This window comes from Lolium perenne, chromosome 6 (genome assembly GCF_019359855.2).
Source record: "Lolium perenne isolate Kyuss_39 chromosome 6, Kyuss_2.0, whole genome shotgun sequence".
In the NCBI taxonomy this organism is placed as follows: Eukaryota; Viridiplantae; Streptophyta; class Magnoliopsida; order Poales; family Poaceae; genus Lolium; species Lolium perenne.
Genome location: NC_067249.2, coordinates 103705602 through 103725925, shown reverse-complemented (window position 1 = coordinate 103725925; position 20324 = coordinate 103705602). Strand labels below are relative to the sequence as shown.

Genomic DNA, 20324 nt, shown 5'->3' with positions numbered 1-20324 from the left:
TGTGTAGGTGCTCCATATTATGCTCAACACTACAACCCGGAGAGTTCCAAACACGGTTGAATTTTCCTGCAGTTAAGGAGATGCTTCTCCAAAGCAAGCATGTTTCTTGCTCCATGAGAAATTCACTTTGGAGAAACAGGGATCCTATCAAGGCCAGTGCTTCATGAAATACTATAAGTACATTTAGTTCTCAAAAGCCTATCACACTTGATCCTTATATTGAAAAAGAATTAATAGCATGAGTATGCTAAATTGCATGAATTTGTGATTCCGGAAGAAGGGAGCAGTGTTTGAAGGAATGCATAGAAAAATTTAATATTAATTTTTGGTAGTTTCCAGAATCCAGATACACAGCTTCATCTTTACTGATTGTATATTGAAAAGTGTATTCACGGGATGGCATACAAATAATGCTCATTCATAGGGAAAATTTTAGGAGGTCATGTTGTGTCATGTTCTCAGTATAATGTACAAAAATGCTACAATCAATAATCTATTGCCTTATTAGTGGTAATTGTTATTCTATTATTATATGTTACCATTCTGAGCGTGCAACATCAGATTGGATTGGATCCATGTATATTCTGTCGCGCCTCAGATGAACCATGTTGCATTCCAACTAACGATTAGAGGGACTGTTTTTTTGGGATTAGCATCATGAACAGATGGTGCGCTGCTCACTAATTTTTCTATAATTGATAGCATAATAATGATGTTTAGGTTAACCAACTTAAGCTATAGAGGATGGTGTGTTGCTCTCTGATTGTGGTCCCCTTAGTTGACTGAATTATAAGATACAAAGAATATCATTTGCTTTTATTTTTCTTATGGGAAGACACCTAATTAGTTTGTATGGCTATATAAATAATACTCTTGCCAGTGTTTTTTTTTCTTGAGATATGTATCTTCCCAACAAATTGTCTATGTTGTATGTTTCACCAATGAATTAGAACTTCATTGTGTTTCCTTTTTCTTTGTTTATAATAATATTATAAATATGGAAACTATTCCAAATTCAAGCAGGAAAGTGGGCAGGCAATAGTTTCCTGCTTCTTTTTGTAGTGTAAATTTAGGTAAATGTTTCGTAACTTCATATAGATATAGTTGAAAGGGAAGGTCTGGTTTATATCTCTGATTTTCGTTCAAAATTTTACGTGCGGAGTCATTATTAGCCATTGCAGTATCTTGGGGTTCACTCTTTATTTTCACAGCACACACTTTATGATATATTTATCCATGAAAGAAACATGCATGCCACCCATAAGGATCATGCTCCTCTCTGTATATACCACTGATAAAAAGTTTATGGGGAGAGCATCGGATAAAAAAAAGAAGAGGACTAACTAGATACAATGGTGGTTTGATTTATATCTGGAATATGTTTGATATAGAAATATGCAGGTTAAGATTGACAATTTGTTGGAATAATGTTATAGACTAACTATTTGAACTTACACTATCTATATGCAGGAAAGTTTCTTGCTCGAGGACCAGGTGGTACAACTCGATGGTGGATGCATTGACAGCGAAAGCTTTCGCTTGGGGAGAAATTAAGCTTTTTTACAAACATTTAAATGCTGCAACTATCGAGTTAGAAACTGATTGTGATGGAGGGATTAAACTTTGAAAGTCATGGAAGAAGTGGACAAGAGTTGTGTCAATGCTCAATGAAATTCAGGAGTGAAACCTAACAATCACCCAACACATGTCGCACCTGGAAGCTGCACCCGGAAGGCCTCCTTGAAATAATGTAGTCACTTTGTGTCAAGGTGGTGGAGAAGGACGGTGATGATTCCGTGATTATTGCTCTTGTGGTGCCGGAAGAAGATGTGCCTGGGTGACTATAACCATTGGTGAGCTCTACCTGATCATTTAAGAAATGATGTATGCAGTTTGCGCTATTAAGAATTTTTTACTTCAAATAGTGAATTATCCCCAGTCATTGTGTTGTGTTATTTGTGCTTGTTCAAATGTGAGTTGTCTACACAAACATGTATGAGCCAGTTCAATTGATTGTCACATAAAAAATTACATTACCATATTTTTTTCTTTGATTGAGGTGCTTCACCCCATCATATCTCTATGTATAATACATTACCACAACAGGAGCCTCTTCTGCTGATTTCACTATATACATATAAATTATAGTATGTACTATGTTTAGGTTTGTAGAACAGCAGCAAGTTTCCCTTAAGTGAATCACCCAAGGTTTATCGAACTCAGGGAGGTAGAGGTCAAAGATATCCCTCTCAAGCAACCCTGCAATTACGATACAAGAAGTCTCTTGTGTCCCCAACACACCTAATACACTTGTCAGATGTATAGGTGCACTAGTTCGGCGAAGAGATAGTGAAATACAAGTAATATGGATGATTGTAAGTAGTAACTGCAATCTGAAATAAAGATGGCAGCAAGCGAACATGTAACAGAACTTGTTGGAAACGGTGTTTCAATGCTTAGAAATAAGGCCTAGGGATCATACTTTCACTAGTGGACACTCTCAACAATGATCACATAACTGAATAAATAGATGCTACTTTCTCATACTCTCTTGTTGGATAACAAACACCATTCATTGTGTAGGGCTACAAAAGCACACCTCAAGCCGGAGTAAACAAGCTCCACAACATCCGGAGTTCATATTAAAGTAACCTCTAGAGTGCATAATAGACCGTTGCAATTTAGACCGAGTACTAACATAGCATACAACTGTCAACAACAGCTATGAAAGGGGGAATAGATCGCATCAATACTATCATAGTAATAGTCAACTTCATAATCTACAAGAGATTACAATCATAACCTACGCCAAGTACTACATGATGCACACACTGTCAACATTACATCATGGAAGAGAAATAGACTACTTTAATAACATCACTAGAGTAGCTCATAGATTAATAGTGATACAATGATCACATAAAGATCACACCATGAGAGAGAGAGAGATGAACCACATAGCTACCGGTAGAGCCCTCAGCCTCGGGGGAGAACTACTCCCTCCTCATCATGGGAGACATCAACGGCGATGAAGATGGCGGTGGTGTCGATGGAGATGACTCCGGGGGCAATTCCCCGTCCCGGCGGCGTGCCGGAACAGAGACTTCTGTCCCCCGAAACGGAGTTTCGCGATGGAGGCGGCGTCCCTGGAGTCTTTCTGGAGTTTCGTCAATTGGTGTAGGGTTTTCACATCACGAGAGATTATATAGGCGAAGAGGCGGCGCAAGGGGGTGCCTAGGGGGCCCACCCCGTAGGGCGGTGCGCCCCCCTCTTGGCCGCGCCGGCCTATGGTGTGGGGGCCCTGGGCCTCCACTCCGTCTCCCCTTCGGTGTTCTGGTCCGTCTCGGTGAAATAAGATGTTTGGCTTTTGTTTCGTCGAATTCCGAGAATATTGCCCGAACAGCCTTTCTGGAACCAAAAACAACAGAAAATAGGAACTGGCACTTCGGCATCTTGTTAATAGGTTAGTTCCGGAAAATGCATAAAAACGATATAAAGTGTGAACAAAACATGTAGGTATTGTCATAAAACTAGCATGTAACATAAGAAATTATAGATACGTTTGAGACGTATCAAGCATCCCCAAGCTTAGTTCCTACTCGCCCTCGAGTAGGTAAACGATAACAATTATAATTTCTGAAGTGACATGCTACTATCATAATCTTGATCAATACTATTGTAAAGCATATGAGATGAATGAAGTGATTCAAAGCAATGGTAAAGACAATGACTAAACAACTGAATCATATAGCAAAGACTTTTCATGAATAGTACTTTCAAGACAAGCATCAATAAGATTTGCATAGGAGTTAACTCATAAAGCAATAAATTCTTAATAGAAGGTTTTGAAGCAACACAAAGGAAGATATAAGTTTCAGTTGTTGCTTTCAACTTCAACATGTATATCTCATGGATAATTGTCAACACAAAGTAATATGATGAATGCAAATAAGCAAGTATGTAGGAATCAATGCACACAGTTGACACAAGTGTTTGCTTCTAAGATAGAAAGAAGTAGGAAAACTGACTCAACATAAAGTAAAAGAAAGGCCCTTCGCAGAGGGAAGCATGAATTGCTATTTTTGTGCTAGAGCTTTTATTTTGAAAACATAGAAACAATTTTGTCAACAGTAGTAATAATTCATATGTGTTATGCATAAGACATCCTATAAGTTGCAAGCCTCATGCATAGAATACCAATAGTGCTCGCACCTTGTCCTAATTATCTTGGATTTACATGGATTATCATTGCATAACATATGTTTCAACCAAGTGTTACAAATGGGTACCTCTATGCCGCCTGTACAAAGGTCCAAGGAGATAGATCGCATTTGATTTCTCGTTTTTGATAGATCTCAACTAAGGACATCCATACCGGGACAACATAGAAAACAGATAATGGACTCCTCTTTAATGCATAAGCATTCAACAACAGATAATATTCTCATAAGAGATTGAGGATTAATTTCCAAACTGAAACTTCCACCATGATACATGGCTTCGGTTAGCGGCCCAATGTTCTTCTCTAACAATATGCATACTCAAACCACTTGATCATGATAAATCACCCTTAATTTAGACAAGACGAACATGCATAGCAACTCACATGATATTCAACAAAGGTGTAATAGTTGATGGCGTCCCCAGAAACATGGTTACCGCTCAACAAGCAACTTATAAGAAATAAGATACATAAGCGACATATTCTTTACCACAATAGTTTTTAAGCTATTTTCCCATGAGATATGTATTGCAAAGACAAGGAATGAAATTTTAAAGGTAGCACTCAAGCAATTTACTTTGGAAAGGCAGAAAAATACCATGTATTAGGTAGGTATGGTGGACACAAATGGCATAGTTTTTGGCTCAATGTTTTGGATGCACGAGAAGTATTCCCTCTCAATACAAGGCTTTGGCTAGCAAGGTTGTTTGAAGCAAACACAAGTATGAACCGGTACAGCAAAACTTACATAAGAACATATTGCAAGCATTATAAGACTCTACACTGTCTTCCTTGTTGTTCAAACACTTCACCAGAAAATATCTAGACTTTAGAGAGACCAATCATGCAAACCAAATTTCAACAAGCTCTATGGTAGTTCTTCACTAATGGGTGCAAAGTACATGATGAAAGAGCTTAAACATGATCTATTTGAGCAAAACAATTGCCAAGTATCAAATTCTTCAAGACAATATACCAATTACCACATGAAGCATTTTCTGTTTCCAACCATATAACAATGAACGAAGCAGTTTTCAACCTTCACCATGAACATTAAAAGTAAAGCTAAGAACACCAGTGTTCATATGAACGAGCGGAGCATGTCTCTCTCCCACACAAGGAATGCTAGGATCCGATTTTATTCAAACACAAATAAAAATAAAAACATACAGACGCTCCAAGTAAAGCACATAAGATGTGACGGAATAAAAATATAGTTTCACTAGAGGTGACCTGATAAGTGGTCGATGAAGAAGGGGATGCCTTGGGCATCCCCAAGCTTAGATGCTTGAGTCTTCTTGAAATATGCAGGGATGAACCACGGGGGCATCCCCAAGATTAGAGTTTTCACTCTTCTTGATCATATTGTATCATCCTCCTCTCTTGATCCTTGAAAACTTCCTCCACACCAAACTCAAAACAAACTCATCAGAGGGCTGGTGCATAATCAAAATTCACATATTCAGAGGTGACATAATCATTCTTAACACGTCTGGACATTGCCCAAAGCTACTGAAAGTTAATGGAGCAAAGAAATCCACTCAACTCAGTAAAAGAGGCAATGTGAAATAAAAGGCAGAATCTATCAAAACAGAACAGTCCGTAAAGACGAATTTTTACGAGGCACATAACTTGCTCAAATCAGAAAACTCAAAACTAATGAAAGTTGCGTACATATCTGAGGAACACGCATGACAATTGGCAGATTTTTCTGAGTTTCCTACAGAGAGAACTACTCAAATTCGTGGCAGATAGAAATCTGTTTCTGCGCAGAAATCCAAATCTAGCATCAACTTTCTATTAGAGACTTTACTTGGCACAACAATGCAATAAAATAAAGATAAGGAGAGGTTGCTACAGTAGTAACAACCTCCAAGACACAAGAAAACAGTAGCAAAATAAAAACATGGGTTATCTCCCATGAAGTGCTTTCTTTATAGCCATTAAGATGGGCTCAGTAATTTCAATGATGCACTCGCAAGAAATAAGGGTTGAAGCAAAAGAGAGCATCAAAAAGAAAATTCAAAACAAATTTAAGCCTAACCCACTTCCTATGAAAAGGAATCTTGTAAATAAACAAATTCATGAAGAACAAAGTGACAAGCATAGGAAGATAAAACACGAGTAACTTCAAGATTCTCAACATAAAGAGGGGAAACTTAATATTATTAAGATGCATATAACCATGTTTCCCTCTCTCATAATAACTTTCAGTAGCATCATGAACAAACTCAACAATATAACTATCACATAAAGCATTCTTATTCACATGCATAAAAGTATCATTACTCTCCACATAAGCATAATCAATTTTATTAGTAATAGTGGGAGTAAAACTATCACAACCATCATTGTAATCATCATAAATTGCAGGCATGGTATAATCATAATAAACTTTATCCTCCATAGTAGGTGGCACCAAAATACCACTATCATTATAATCATCATAAATGGGAGACAAAGTATCATCAAAGAAAATTTTCTCCTCCATGCTTGGGGGACTAAATATATCATGCTCATCAAAACCAGCTTCCCCAAGCTTAAATTCTTCCATAGAATTAGCAATAATAGTGTTCAAATAGTTCATGCTAATAACATTGCTACAACTATTTTGCAAACAAAGTTCCATGGGTTTTTTAATTCTCTCTTCAAACACATCATGTCCTAATTCAATATAAAGTTCATAAAGATCTCTAATTTTTTTGTTGTTTTCCATTAAGCCTAACTAGTGAAATAAAAACAAGAAAAGAAAAGATGCAATTGCAGGATCTAAAGGAAATAGCTTCGAGCACTCACACACCGGCAACAGTGGTAGGAAATAGCTTAGAAGTCGAAGGATGTGAATACCTTTTATCTTACCTCCCCGGCAACGGCGCCAGAAAATAGCTTGATGTCTACGCACGCTTCTTTTCCTGTAGACAGTGTTGGGCCTCCAAGAGCAGAGGTTTGTAGAACAACATCAAGTTTCCCTTAAGTGAATCACCCAAGGTTTATCGAACTCAGGGAGGTAGAGGTCAAAGATATCCCTCTCAAGCAACCCTGCAATTACGATACAAGAAGTCTTTTGTGTTCCCAACACACCTAATACACTTGTCAGATGTATAGGTGCACTAGTTCGGCGAAGAGATAGTGAAATACAAGTAATATGGATGATTGTAAGTAGTAACTGCAATCTGAAATAAAGATGGCAGCAAGCGAACATGTAACAGAACTTGTTGGAAACGGTGTTTCAATGCTTAGAAATAAGGCCTAGGGATCATACTTTCACTAGTGGACACTCTCAACAATGATCACATAACTGAATAAATAGATGCTACTTTCTCACACTCTCTTGTTGGATAACAAACACCATTCATTGTGTAGGGCTACAAAAGCACACCTCAAGCCGGAGTAAACAAGCTCCACAACATCCGGAGTTCATATTAAAGTAACCTCTAGAGTGCATAATAGACCGTTGCAATTTAGACCGAGTACTAACATAGCATACAACTGTCAACAATAGCTATGAAAGGGGGAATAGATCGCATCAATACTATCATAGTAATAGTTAACTTCATAATCTACAAGAGATTACAATCATAACCTACGCCAAGTTCTACATGATGCACACACTGTCAACATTACATCATGGAGGAGGAATAGACTACTTTAATAACATCACTAGAGTAGCTCATAGATTAATAGTGATACAAAGCTCATGATCACATAAAGATCATACCATGGGAGAGAGAGATGAACCACATAGCTACCGGTAGAGCCCTCAGCCTCGGGGAGAACTACTCCCTCCTCATCATGGGAGACAGCAACGGCGATGAAGATGGCGGTGGTGTCGATGAAGATGACTCCGGGGGCAATTCCCCGTCCCGGCGGCGTGCGAATGAGAGATTCTTCGTCCCCGAAACGGAGTTTCGCGATGGCGGCGGCGTCCCTGGAGTCTTTCTGGAGTTTCGTCAATTGGTATAGGGTTTTCACATCACGAGAGATTATATAGGCGAAGAGGCGACGCAAGGGGGTACCTGGGGGGCCCACCCCATAGGGCGGCGCGCCCCCCTCTTGGCCTCGCCGGCCTATGGTGTGGGGGCCCTGGGCCTCCACTCCGTCTCCACTTCGGTGTTCTGGTCCGTCTCGGTGAAATAAGATATTTTGCTTTTGTTTCGTCGAATTCCGAGAATATTGCCCGAACAGCCTTTCTGGAACCAAAAACAACAGAAAAAAGAACTGTCACTTCGGCATCTTGTTAATAGGTTAGTTCTGAAAAATGCATAAAAGCGATATAAAATGTGAACAAAACATGTAGGTATTGTCATAAAACTAGCATGGAACATAAGAAATTATAGATACGTTTAAGACGTATCAAGGCTCTGCCCAAATTTTCATTTTCTAAATTAAAATCTATTGACCGTGAGTAGAAAGCATGCTTCTGTGTGTATTTGAGCTGACTAGTATGATCTTCTTATTTTTTGTCATACTTATGTGTATATTTGAGCTGACCGTGAGTAGTAACATCTATAGACAATTTTTTGTCACATCATGTGTTAGGGGCAAAAGAGTCTTTCTAAGTTCCTATTTAACACCGTTAGTGCTCAAAATATACTAGTGTCATTTTTAAGGGCCAAATAGGGAAGCCAACTTTAAGGGAGTGTCAAATAAGGAATTTTCTCCTACAACTTAATAAATGTAGCATTTTATGTTATTACATCTATGATACTAACTATTATGGAGGTAGTAACATAGAGTAGTAACATGTAGTATATGTTAATTTTACTCCCACTATAAGTGGTCATACCATGCGTTGGTTGTCATATCTGTCTAGCGGTTGTTGGGTGGCACAGAACTTTGCATCTCGAGAAAATAAATTTAACTTACCACATAACTGCGCAACATGATCCATACATGTGAGAGCTCCCTATCTTGCATAACTGCACATGATCCATCAGTGGAGAGAAGCAACAAAAATACTACCTTAAAAAGGTCTGATAATAACCAATCAGGATGCAAAACCTCAATGCAGCAAAATGCGCTGCCAGATGTAAGACAATATACCGAAGAAAACAGACAAGACACTAGGCAAAATGATGGATGGTCAGAGATATTTAATCCTCGTCACCAGCAGGTCTCACACAAGACTACCTACATTCCTGGACTCTTATATCTACCTTAGGCTAAATTAAACATGCTACGGTAGCAAAACCTGCTATATCTCATATTGCACATGCCCTGCCAACAATGCTAAATGTCTAGCTGTGATTATTTTCGGGATTTTCTTCTGCCGTCAGTTGCCAATTTTTCTTGAATGTTATCTAACTCGAGCAAGAAGCAACTAGATTTTGCGCCATCAGCGCATATTCCCTTGCCGATGCCTGCCATTTTACGCAACAACATAGCATATCTCCTTTTATTTTCTGTTTTCTTCAAGCATCTTTCCTCGTACTCTTTCAGCTGCTCCTCTCTGAACTTACGGGTCCATCTGGGCACTATGTACTGCGCTGGTATTTCATTGACTCCGAGTTGTGTGAAAACTCTGAATATGTGGCAACACAAAATCCCATCCCTAGTAAACTTTGCACATTGGCATCTGAATGCATGTGTGCCAGCTTCAACTAGCACTTCGAAAGAATTTCTATCAAACTCCGGGTTCTCATAGTTGGAGACCTTTTCGAGTCTGTACATTGATCCCCCTTGTATCTCGTGCACGTTGAGTGCTGTAGAATAGTACAGTTCTTTCTGTACTTTCAGAAATATTTGCCTTGTGTATACGTGCGCTGCATGCTTTTCTATTGGCTGCATGGAGAAGTATGCTGGTTCAGTTGCTGATTGCAACGTGTCCTCTTCCTCTGTTTTTACTATGTTCTCCTGCATCCTCTCATATTGTTCAATAAACTTCTCAATTCTGTCCTTAGGAAGCACATTGTCTCTGAATAGTAAGTTTGTCCCTTCACCATGTACAGCTGATTCGATGAATAGATAGAAATCTGCTCGGAAATAAACAGGAACCCAGCTTTTCCTTGTTTCCCACAAGAGTCGTAGGTACTCATTTTCACTTGCGTCGTACCTATCAATGAGCACAGACCATCCTTCTTCAAATTCCTTTTGTGTCAATGAGTTGTCTACTAGGCTGTGCAGCTCTGCATTAATGTCGCCCCTTGCTGCCATGAAGGCTCCTAGCATTTCATCTGCTTTCCGCATCACATTTAACTTGCAAAACCTGTGCCTTACTTGTGGCATGACCTCTGCAATTGCTTCTGTGATACCTTCATTTTGGTCTGTTATGATTGCTCTTGGCATTTTCCCTCCCATCACATGCAAGAATGTTTGGATCATCCATTTGAAGGTTTCAGCTTTCTGATCTTGTAGCAAGGCACATCCAAACAAAAGAATTCGCCCATGATTATTCATTCCAATAATAGGGGTGAAAGGCATATTATGCTTATTAGTGCTATAGGTAGTATCAAACGATACAAAATCTCCAAAAATCTCATAATCGACCCTCGACCTCCCATCAGTCCAGAAAAGACTCCTTACTATGGTATCTTCATCTGTCTGCATCGTATAGGAAAAACCTAGGTTCCGCAGCTCGAGTTCTTTGAAACGCTTCAGTGCCGTCTCAACATCTGAGTTTTCTTTTCTCCATTGTTCTACACACTGTAGATTGTGCACATCTTTCTCTTTTGATGATGGTGTGTTTCCGAAGTTGCTTCTCATTCTCCTGAAAATCTTCATAGCTTTCCTTGGATTTACCCTACTTTGTTGGAGAACTCCTAGAAATGACTTTTCTTCACTTGACAAGTATTTGTGGTCCAGAAAGAATCTTGTGAGTGATCGGCGTGGACATAATGGATGGTTGTGTTCATGCTTAACTCCTGTGATCTCCCATTGCTCCTGGTGGAGCTTCACTATCACCTTTGCTTGGCATTGTGACCCCAATACATTAAGCTTCCTCTTCCTCTGCAAGTCCTGGGTTGGCTTTAGTTTGCCACTTCGGTTGCATTGTAGATGAAACTTTTTTCTCCTGTAGTTTGATCCCCTCCTTACTGCAAAACCAGTTAACAGGGCATGTGTGCTATAGAATCGTTCTGCGTCTTCAAGGGTCGGAAATTTCATTCCAACTTCTGGTGGTCTTGAATTTTCCAATGCCTCAAAACTAGGGTAAAAGCATTTCCCCAGTTCAGTATCTAACTCGCTCCCTGAGCTGCTGCCTGAATCGCTTCCACTGCTTGTATCGTTGCTAGGCATTTCATGCACTTCTGTAACATCATGTAACTGATCTTGTGCTTCAACGTGCTGCATTGTAGGTTCCCCAAAGTTGGATTGTTCATCCAATATAATATCTTCCAATAGTCCTTCCGCAGCTGTGTCAATGCCATTTGATGCTTGTTCCTGTGTGCAAGTGAGAAGTCTATGTTAAGCAATCATATTGAATTCCACTACTTGTACAGAGCAATACGTATATGAGTGGTACTTCTTATGTTTTGTTTGGTTTCTGTACCTGATCATTTTCAACGGTCTGCTGCGGACCTCCTTCTGCTATTGCTTGTTTGCCAACAGGTTCCTGTGTAAGTTAATACTTATTTCCTAGTAAAACCAGGCACGAGAACATTCAAATAAGACATAGCGGTGATGTTGTTTAAGAGAAAGGAGTCAAAAGCACAGCCCTCTCCGAATTCTACTACAAGACATCATGTCGCCAACTACAGGTTCCCGGAAGACGCTTAACCACAAAAGGAAATATAGTAGTGATGTTAAGTACTGTCACTTGCAAATGCTGTTGTTTTCCCATCAAAGTTGCTCTCACATGATATTTAGGTGGCACAGCAATTCACCATTTGTTTATGATAATTGTGTACTTTCCTTGTATTTTATTAGATGACGAATGCACATTGTAAGCCGATAGGTTCAAGTGATACCTTTTCTACGTGCAGCTCTGCCCCTGACTGGTTCACTTCGGCGACCCGACCTAGATCAGCCATGGCAACCTGTAACAGTTTCATCAAGTCCATTTCCATCTATGGTACATGTACATACAGTCCAAAATTTCGGCAAAATAGAGAATCCCCAGACAAAGTTATCAGTAACCATTACTTGATAAGTACTGCTTGCAACAAGAACAGGCCCTAGCACTTGTTCCCCGAGATTATCTGCCGCCTGCATCTGTGCATCAACAGCTAACTGTTTCTGATTTAGGCACCTGAAAAATAATGAAAATAGATTAAAGCACACAGGTAAATGTATCAATTATAACTTTTTTTTCAAGCGACTTTCAATTCTAACTTTTTGTGTGGATTTATTACCTTGTAATATCAGGGGTGTTCATCCAACAGCCGCCGCCGCACCGCGCTGTGCGGAGAAGAGGAAGAGGGGGCTAAGATCCGGATCCGCGAGGGCAGAAGAGAGGAGATGGATTGAAGAGCGGCTGCGAGAGCAAGGAGACGGGGAGAGAAAAGGACGACGGAGAGGAGGAGGAGGAGGAGGAGGAGGTGCGGCCGCCGCCTGCTGGATAAAGAACCGAGATGGCGAAGGAGGGAGAAAAGTTCCGGCTGGGCGGCCCGTGTAGTTCTGTCGCTACGCGGTGAACGTCCATCCTTTAGCCCTTGTAGAGTCTGTTTGGATCACAAAATTAAAACGGCAGAATGGAATTCAGCTACGTACGGTACTAATTCCAATTCCATGAGAATTGGAGATCAATGTTCAACACGCACAAAAAAATAAGCGGTAAAGTCAGTTCGAAATTCAGTTTGCTTACATACTTCCAATGGAAAAAAAATACGGCATGATTGTATCCTAAATGTCTTGACTTACTCTCAATATTGAGTTAATTGATATCTTTTTGATACCAATATATTGCCCTCTATCAAAAAATGTGCAGTGCATATATATTCCTTTTACAGATATACAAGAAATTAGTATAGGTACTATCTACTTTTGCATAGTACTAAAATTATTTGTTTGTATATAGTAAGTACACACGTAATTTGTCTTTCATAATGTACTAAGCTAATTTATTATTTATTATAAATATATAATAGAGTAACACCACCGCACGTGAAGGGTGTGTGGTGGTGTTACTAGACAACCAGGTTGATTCCTAGATAAAAAGCCTTTCCTCCTCTCTCTGGAACCCTCTCCTATCTTCTTCCTTTGAGAGTCGGCCGTAGCTCGCCGGGCCAACCCGATGTCCCTCTTGCCGGAATAACTGGCCAGAGATGGACTAGGAGAGGCGCCGGTCTTAGGGCTGTAGATAGTAGTTCCAATAAATCTAGCGTTTGTGTGTTTCGGCGTCATGCCGGTCTTCGGCTTCTTGCCGTGAGGAGGGGGCTGGGTCTGTTGGGCTGGATCCAGGCCTCGCTGGTGGTGCTCCTGCTCGTCGTGGTGCTCCGGCGGTCGGAGCCAGAGGCGTTGGGGAGGTGTGCTGCTGGGGCCTCAGTCAATAAAGCTCATGGATCTTGCTGGTTCGGCCATGTCGGTCTCATGGTGCGGCTGTCTTTCTCTGCTCATGGTGATTTGGAGAGGACAGAGTTCCTGGCGGTAGGCTGTTGTGGCATGGACTGGCGATGTAGGTGCTGGGAAGCTCAGCTTCGATCTGAAGGAGTTCAGGCAAAGCTTCAATTTTCTGGTTCAGAAATTTACAAGCTCAAGGAGGAGTTCCAGGCTGATGTTTCTGAGGTTGCAATCGGGAGCGCTTATCAGCAACGACGTTTATTCGGAAGCTACGCCGCCCATGGTGGTGGTAGAAGGGCGGCCTTCTCTGAAGGCTACGCCGCCCTCTGCTGTGGTCGATTGGCGGTCTTCCGGCCCCCGTTGCCTCTTCTGGTCGAATGGCGACCCTTTGATTTCCTCCCGGCCAGTGAGCCTGAAGGGAGGCAGTGCCTCTTCATCGCGACGTCCAAGGTTCTCCTTGGAAGCTTCATCGCCCCAAGTGACATTGTTCCCGGTGGCGGTGAGGTGCTCGTGAGGAAGAAGCTATGGGCCCGATTGCTTTCTCCATTAGGTGTTCGGGGTCCTCTTTGCAAAAGGAAGGAACCAATTTGTAATTTCCTGACTCCCTTGGATCTTTATGTAAGGTGTACTATCCTTATCCTAATATAAGAGCGGTCAGGGGCCTTCGAGGCCCTTCTTGTGTTCAAAAAAAAAAAAAAGGTTGATTCCTAGATTGCATAGGCATCCAATAGAGTAGATATGCGGATATGTCAGCATTAGGGTATCCCCTGGTCCTAATATATAACTACTATATTAAAGGTGAACACACATCTTTTTTGTCAGATTTTTGAACTTTTGTTTTTTTTATCGTGTGTAGTTTTGGTGCTGTGGAACGTTTTTCATGGTAGTTATGTGTGCACTTTCTCCCTTTTCCTTCTCTGTAGAAGCTGCTGGGTGCACTGCAGGTGTGCATGTATCTGCTACATGGTTGAGACAGCGGTGGGCGATGGTGGGGTGGAAGCTCCATGTTCTGCCCAATCTGTCGGACATTTACGTCGTTTTATACTTGACGGTGTTTGGTTGAATCTGGAATCCAACTACCAAGATGTGCTATCTCCCGACTCTTCTCCACTACTCCATTCCTGGCCGATGCCGCGGAAGAGGTTGGAATGGCCGTGGCCATGCCACCACTCGACGTCACGCCGTGCCAGCCACACTGGCTCCGAGCGGCCCCTGAAGCCGGCCGTGGAGAACTCGACGGTTCCCACCGGCTGGGACCACCTCGCGTCAGTGGCGACTGACGGGAGGCCGTCGAGAAGAACTGCGCGCTCCTCGATCAATTCGATCTGGCACCTATGTCCCCAGCCGAGCTCCTGCCGTCAATACCGCCGCCGCAATCTCAGCACCGTCGAGATCCAGCTGTGTGCCGCCCTGTAGGCCGCACTATTGAGCTGCAGGCCTACCCGCATCGTAGAGGGTATGGGAGGGCAGTGGCCGCCGCGTCGTCGAGCCGCATGCCGACGCGTGCCAGGGAAGGAGAGGGCAGCGGTTGCCGCCGCGAAGGTCGTCAAGGTCCAGCCGTGCACCATGCTAGATGACGCGCCATCGAGCTTCAGGCCGCCCAGCGTCAGCAAGCTCTTCTCCTGCGTGAACTGGATCACTGCGGTCTGCTCTCTGCTGGTGCCCCCGTATGATTTGGTTGCTGCTACTGCGCTTGCTGGTTCGTTGCTTAATCTCTTGCAAATTTTAATCTTCAGAAATTCTATATTCGGAATCAGATTGTTGTGCTTTTCTGGGTACTGGATTTAGGAATCCTACACTTAGTATTTTTCTGTCTCATAGCTGATTGAAATTATCCTGCAGTATGTGTGGTTAGTGCTTATTATTGTATTTATGAATCAGAACTTATAGTTTCTAGACTGCACGGTAGTGGGTGGTATAGCTTTCTTAGTTTCAGACACTTTCACATGTAGAAGACATAATCTCTGATTAATGGTCTCTTCCATCGTTTGGATATGAGGTTCTTCATAAAGGGATTCTGAGCCAACAACTAAGTCAAGAAATATGAAATTATACTATAAAGGGATTCGGTTTAGGATAAAGTGTGATTTTGGAATATGAAATCATATTAGAGTGCATCGACTGAGTGAAATTGTATGCCACTAAAACATATTATAAAGAATAAATATTTGGTTAGCATAATTTCTAAAATCCTGATCCATCATTTTGTTAATAATCAACCTTTGTTCAATAGACAGTTCGTGGTTTTACGACCTGATGGTTGACAATTGATTGAAATAATGTTGGTAAATCAGATTTGTGTACTGTTGGGGAAACAAATTGTCAATCCAGCACCTGTTATCGTGATAACATGCCAAGTTCACCTTTTGATCATACAATTGTTTATGGTTGGCCACGGGATAGAATTTTGGACTATCTTCTTGAACTGAATAGAGCAAAGCGTCCACACTATTCTTTAGATGGCATCCTTCCAATATTCACAAGTGATCACGTGTAATTTTCCCACCAGTTTATCTAGGTATTGGTATACTGCCGGTTCTTGTGTAAGATTTTGCACAACGTTCATTTTGGTAACTATGCTTTAGATGGCACTCTTCCCATATTATTAACTGATAACGTGTAAGTTTCCCATCAATTTAACTAGCTATTTATGTACTGCAGGTTCTTGTACAATATTTTAACCATGTCGGGCATTTTTCGACAGAGAGTTATTTGGCTAAAACGACAGTTATAATGGACATGGAAAACAAAAATGAAGAAGCCATGTTGATGGTGTGCCCATCTGATTATATGTATATCAATTCTCTATCCATCCTGTGTGCTCCTTTGTATTTAAACATTGATTAATCTTTGCACCTACACTTGTATAGCAGCCCATTGATATTTGCTTTCAACCATACTCACACACCTAGCTTTCACCAGGCATTTATTCATATACACTACCCTCACATGTAAGTACTTTGTTGATGCGGGGAAATCCAATGGATATTTGCTACGACAAACAAATTTAAAAAGCGGAAGCCTTCGAGAAAATGAAGTGCCAACTATGCCCCCTCATAGGTTATGTAATTGCTTATTTAAACCTTATTTACTTATTCTGGGTACATAAGCTAGCTATATGAAGTATATTTCTTAGAGAACAACTTGTTGCTTTACAGACTACAGTAGACTTGCCGCTTTTCTCTGCATCTGAAATGACTTTCGGTATCTTACTTTTATGATCATAGGGTCCAATCACTAAGGCGCATGATACTCTGAGACAGAGCAAACTGAAAGATTTAAGAGGTTAGCTTTCTTTTGTTCCCATGTCTTGGCATTATTTTAATAAAATATTTATAATATGTAGATTTTTATTATCTTACTCTGATATATATTAGAAGTTAGAACACAAAACTCTTGTGGATTCAGGAATAACGACCAACGGTTGATAGATAAAACGCTAATGGTTTCCGCATAGAAATAGAACTTGGTGAATCATGTATTGTCCACATTAGCAATTCTATTGTCTTTTCATGTGTTCTCTCGATTTCAATGTATGCTGCTTCAGATTTAGTTATCAACCACATTGAACCTCATTGTTCAACCAACAAAATATTCATTCCTTATATTAATTCAAGTGTTGTCTTAAAATTATTACCACCGTCGTATTAAATCGTCAGTGTGTAATGCTGCCAGTTGAGCCAAGAGCGCAGGAGAGAGCATGCGTTTTGATCTTTAGAGCCGCCCGAGTGTCCGTGCTATTTCTGTATCTACAAAGTATTATTGTTATGTGAACTTTTCTTCTGATGTGCCTGTATGTGAATGGTGAACAGCCGAGCCAAGTCATTGCTGCAAGTCCTGATAGTGTATGTCGTGCTAGATGAATTCCAATATTTGATTTTGATTCAGAACATGGTCAATAGTTGTTGGGATTTTCTCAATAATGAGACGGACATGAAATCAAATATGTTGCCAAACGTGATTATTACTGGTTCTTCTGGCTATTTCTCTTCTACAGCTGATCTGTAGGAGTGCCTTATACATCCACTTCCTTATGTAGGAGCTTCATAAATGCAGTGAACTTGAAAAGGTTGCTGAACTTTTGAAGGACGTTCAAGTGAGTCTGCTTAATAGTGTTTCCACATTATGTTTCACTTTATGACTTATGTAGTCAAAATGTGTTCTAATGGGATACTGATAATTAAGTTGTTGTTCTGATGCGATGATTTTTCATCATTCAGGTCTACAAAGTTGAACCTGTCAAAAAATTAGTGATGATACATAAGGGATATGGATGAGCCATACAGTTACATGTGCCTCTGGAATTGTGAGACCAACAGAAGATTGATGATATCTACTGCCAAACTGGCCTACATGGCATGCCATCCATTTCGTTAGAGAATTTTAGTACTTCAATGCTGGAAAATATTGTACAACATGATCTGTAAGTAGAGCTTAGTAAGCGGGATATTCACTTTGGCTTATAGGAGCATTTGCTCCCATTGTGTGAATCTACATTTCGAAGTGTCAAAAAATTCTAAACTAAAATTTTTCATGTACATCTACACATTTTATGTTCGTACACAAGTTTTCAAAAAAAAACTATAAAAATTTGTGGCTCCAGTAAAAAAGACAAATTTTGATGCTATAACACGACTACGTACAGGACATTTTTTTATCTTTTTTGTACACGCCACATAAAATGTTGTTTCTCCATGAAAACTTGTGCACTAATATAGAATGTCACGATGTACAACAAAAAATTTATGTCAGAATTTTTTAACATTTTTAAAATTGTTTTTTAATTATTTTGTATAATAGGAGCATTTGCTCCTATGAGCCAAACGCTACATGTATATATTTATTTATTTATTCATTTATTTATTTCCGTAGTAGTGGGATTCTATAGAGCCTTTATGTAGAAGGATAAATCTGAACTGTAAGAAATCATAAATCAAGTAAAGGGTGTTCTTGACCACCATTTTCATTTCTCATACCAGACCAACAGGCACCTATATTCCATCAATTATTAGCACTTTCCAAATATGCTCCACTGTTTATTTTCCCCAGTAAAATCGTAATCTAAACTATATCATATCGCATGTTATGGTCTTAAGATGATGCGTATGCGCGGCGTGCCGCCGCGCCGTTCATGCTAGTACTATACTAAACCTTAACAGACTCGATTTTTCATAGATTTTTGGATTTTTTTTGGGCCTGTGCCGTTAGCTGACATGTGTACTTTTGTGCATCCGTCTTTTTTCGTGTGTACTTCTGAGTACACCATGCTTTGCCTTTCTATTTTACCTCCATCTGATTTCTCATTTGGTGCTTACTTTTTGGTGCCTCTAATCTTTTCCTTTGCTTGTGCGGCTGGCCTCCATCTCCAGAATTTTCGTGCCCACCGCCCCACCTTCTCTCAGTTTCCTCACTGCTTTCTCTCTCTCCATCATCTTCCATTCTCCCCCACCGCATGAGCTCCTCCCAGATTCCCCTACGCATCGATGCAGGAGGAGGACCGCGGGTACGGCGCGACGCTAAATGGCGGCGGCCGTTGGTGGGCACCGCCATGCGTCCTACTCGCGGGCCATCATCCAGTTCAACGGCAGCGGCGGCTCTAAGGATGACCACACCCTCCACGCGGGCGCCATGCTCTGCGCGCCCACGGCCGCGCTCGGCCACGTCGACGCGCTCGGCGAGATGGGGCACTGCCTGCAGGACAGCTAAGGCGTGTGTTGCTCGCTGCACGATGGGCGCCACCACCGGCGACGGACACACCGCCAAACGGTTCTTGTTCGAGTGGTTTGTGTCACGAACGCTAGGCGCGGAGAACGTCCTCCGTCCCACGCTGATGGAGGAGGGGGGCGGCAGCAATGGCAGGGGTCTCCGGTTGTGCTCCACGCACTGTGCGGGTGGGCGGCCGGAGACGAGGCGGCACGAGTTCCGGCGATGCTCCGTGTGTGGCTTCGTCAACCACTTCTCGCACGCGTGCCAGGTGCTGCACTGGAAGACGGCGCACAAGGCCGAGTGCACGCCCATGGAGCGTTGGGTCGACGCTGCCAATGCCAACCCCGACCCCAATGCCGTGACATTGCGTTCTTGCAGTTCCTCGCCGTACGACGAGTGATGCTAACTGATTCTTTGATTTATTCCATTGTGCTTTCATTGTCTCTGGTTTCACCACATCGTTGTCCTGGCCTTATAGTTTGGTCTTCTTCTTTTTGTATATCTTCTCCGGATCCAGAGGAGGATGAAGCCATTTCTGCCTCCATGCATCAGCTCCCAGCTTAGGCTGTCAACTTGGTGTGTTTATATTATCTGAAGTTGTTTGGTGAGAGTTTTAATTCAATTCAACCAATATATGCATGTGAAGTTGTTTTTGTGTGAGTTTTAATTCAATGCGACCAATGCACGATAAATTTGTTGCAAATATATGGTCACTGAATTGGACCCACCGGCCGATTTTTTCTAGGTATTTTGATGTGGTCCTTGGCAGGAATAATCTGCGACATTTTCTTTTGTAGGACGAACACATGTCATCATATGAGCGTCATGGTTGATGCAATACAGGTTTGACCTTCATGACAACCATATGTACTATACAGTTGTATGAAATTTATAACCTAGAAAGCTGGTAGAATGAGTATTTGAATATAGTTCATCTTGGCCCTACGCCGCCGTCTCACTG

At 41.3% G+C, this 20324-nt stretch overlaps 1 protein-coding gene and 1 long non-coding RNA gene across 5 annotated transcripts; one reads left to right on the top strand and one right to left on the bottom strand.

Moving 5' to 3' along the window:
- Positions 1-9202: 9202 nt before the first annotated feature.
- Positions 9203-12795, bottom strand: LOC127307484 (protein FAR1-RELATED SEQUENCE 3). Its single transcript, XM_051338211.2, has 5 exons — positions 12511-12795; positions 12302-12407; positions 12127-12195; positions 11709-11771; positions 9203-11599 (listed from the first exon to the last, which is right to left on the bottom strand). Exons 1-5 carry the CDS (start codon positions 12531-12533, stop codon positions 9470-9472), a joined length of 2391 nt encoding a protein of 796 aa, XP_051194171.1. The 5' UTR covers positions 12534-12795; the 3' UTR covers positions 9203-9469.
- A 1885-nt stretch (positions 12796-14680) lies between these two features.
- Positions 14681-18191, top strand: LOC127307485 (uncharacterized). Of its 4 annotated transcripts, none has more exons than XR_007855617.2 (5): positions 14681-15356; positions 16319-16449; positions 16580-16942; positions 17697-17753; positions 17878-18191. It is a non-coding gene; the product is annotated as an uncharacterized lncRNA (long non-coding RNA). The 4 variants fall into 4 exon arrangements; XR_007855618.2 differs by having other exon boundaries at positions 16319-16717; positions 16885-16942; XR_007855616.2 differs by having other exon boundaries at positions 14684-15356; positions 16885-16942.
- The last annotated feature ends 2133 nt before the right edge of the window (positions 18192-20324 follow it).

Excerpts from the sequence above, each read along its gene's own strand:
- LOC127307484 (XM_051338211.2), bottom strand. The coding sequence starts at position 12,533 with ATGAACACCCCTGATATTACAAG. Across the intron at positions 12,196-12,301 it reads TTGCAAGCAGTACTTATCAA|GTTGCCATGGCTGATCTAGG; the intron begins GTAATGGTTACT and ends AAACTGTTACAG. Across the intron at positions 11,772-12,126 it reads CAGAGCTGCACGTAGAAAAG|GAACCTGTTGGCAAACAAGC; the intron begins GTATCACTTGAA and ends TAACTTACACAG.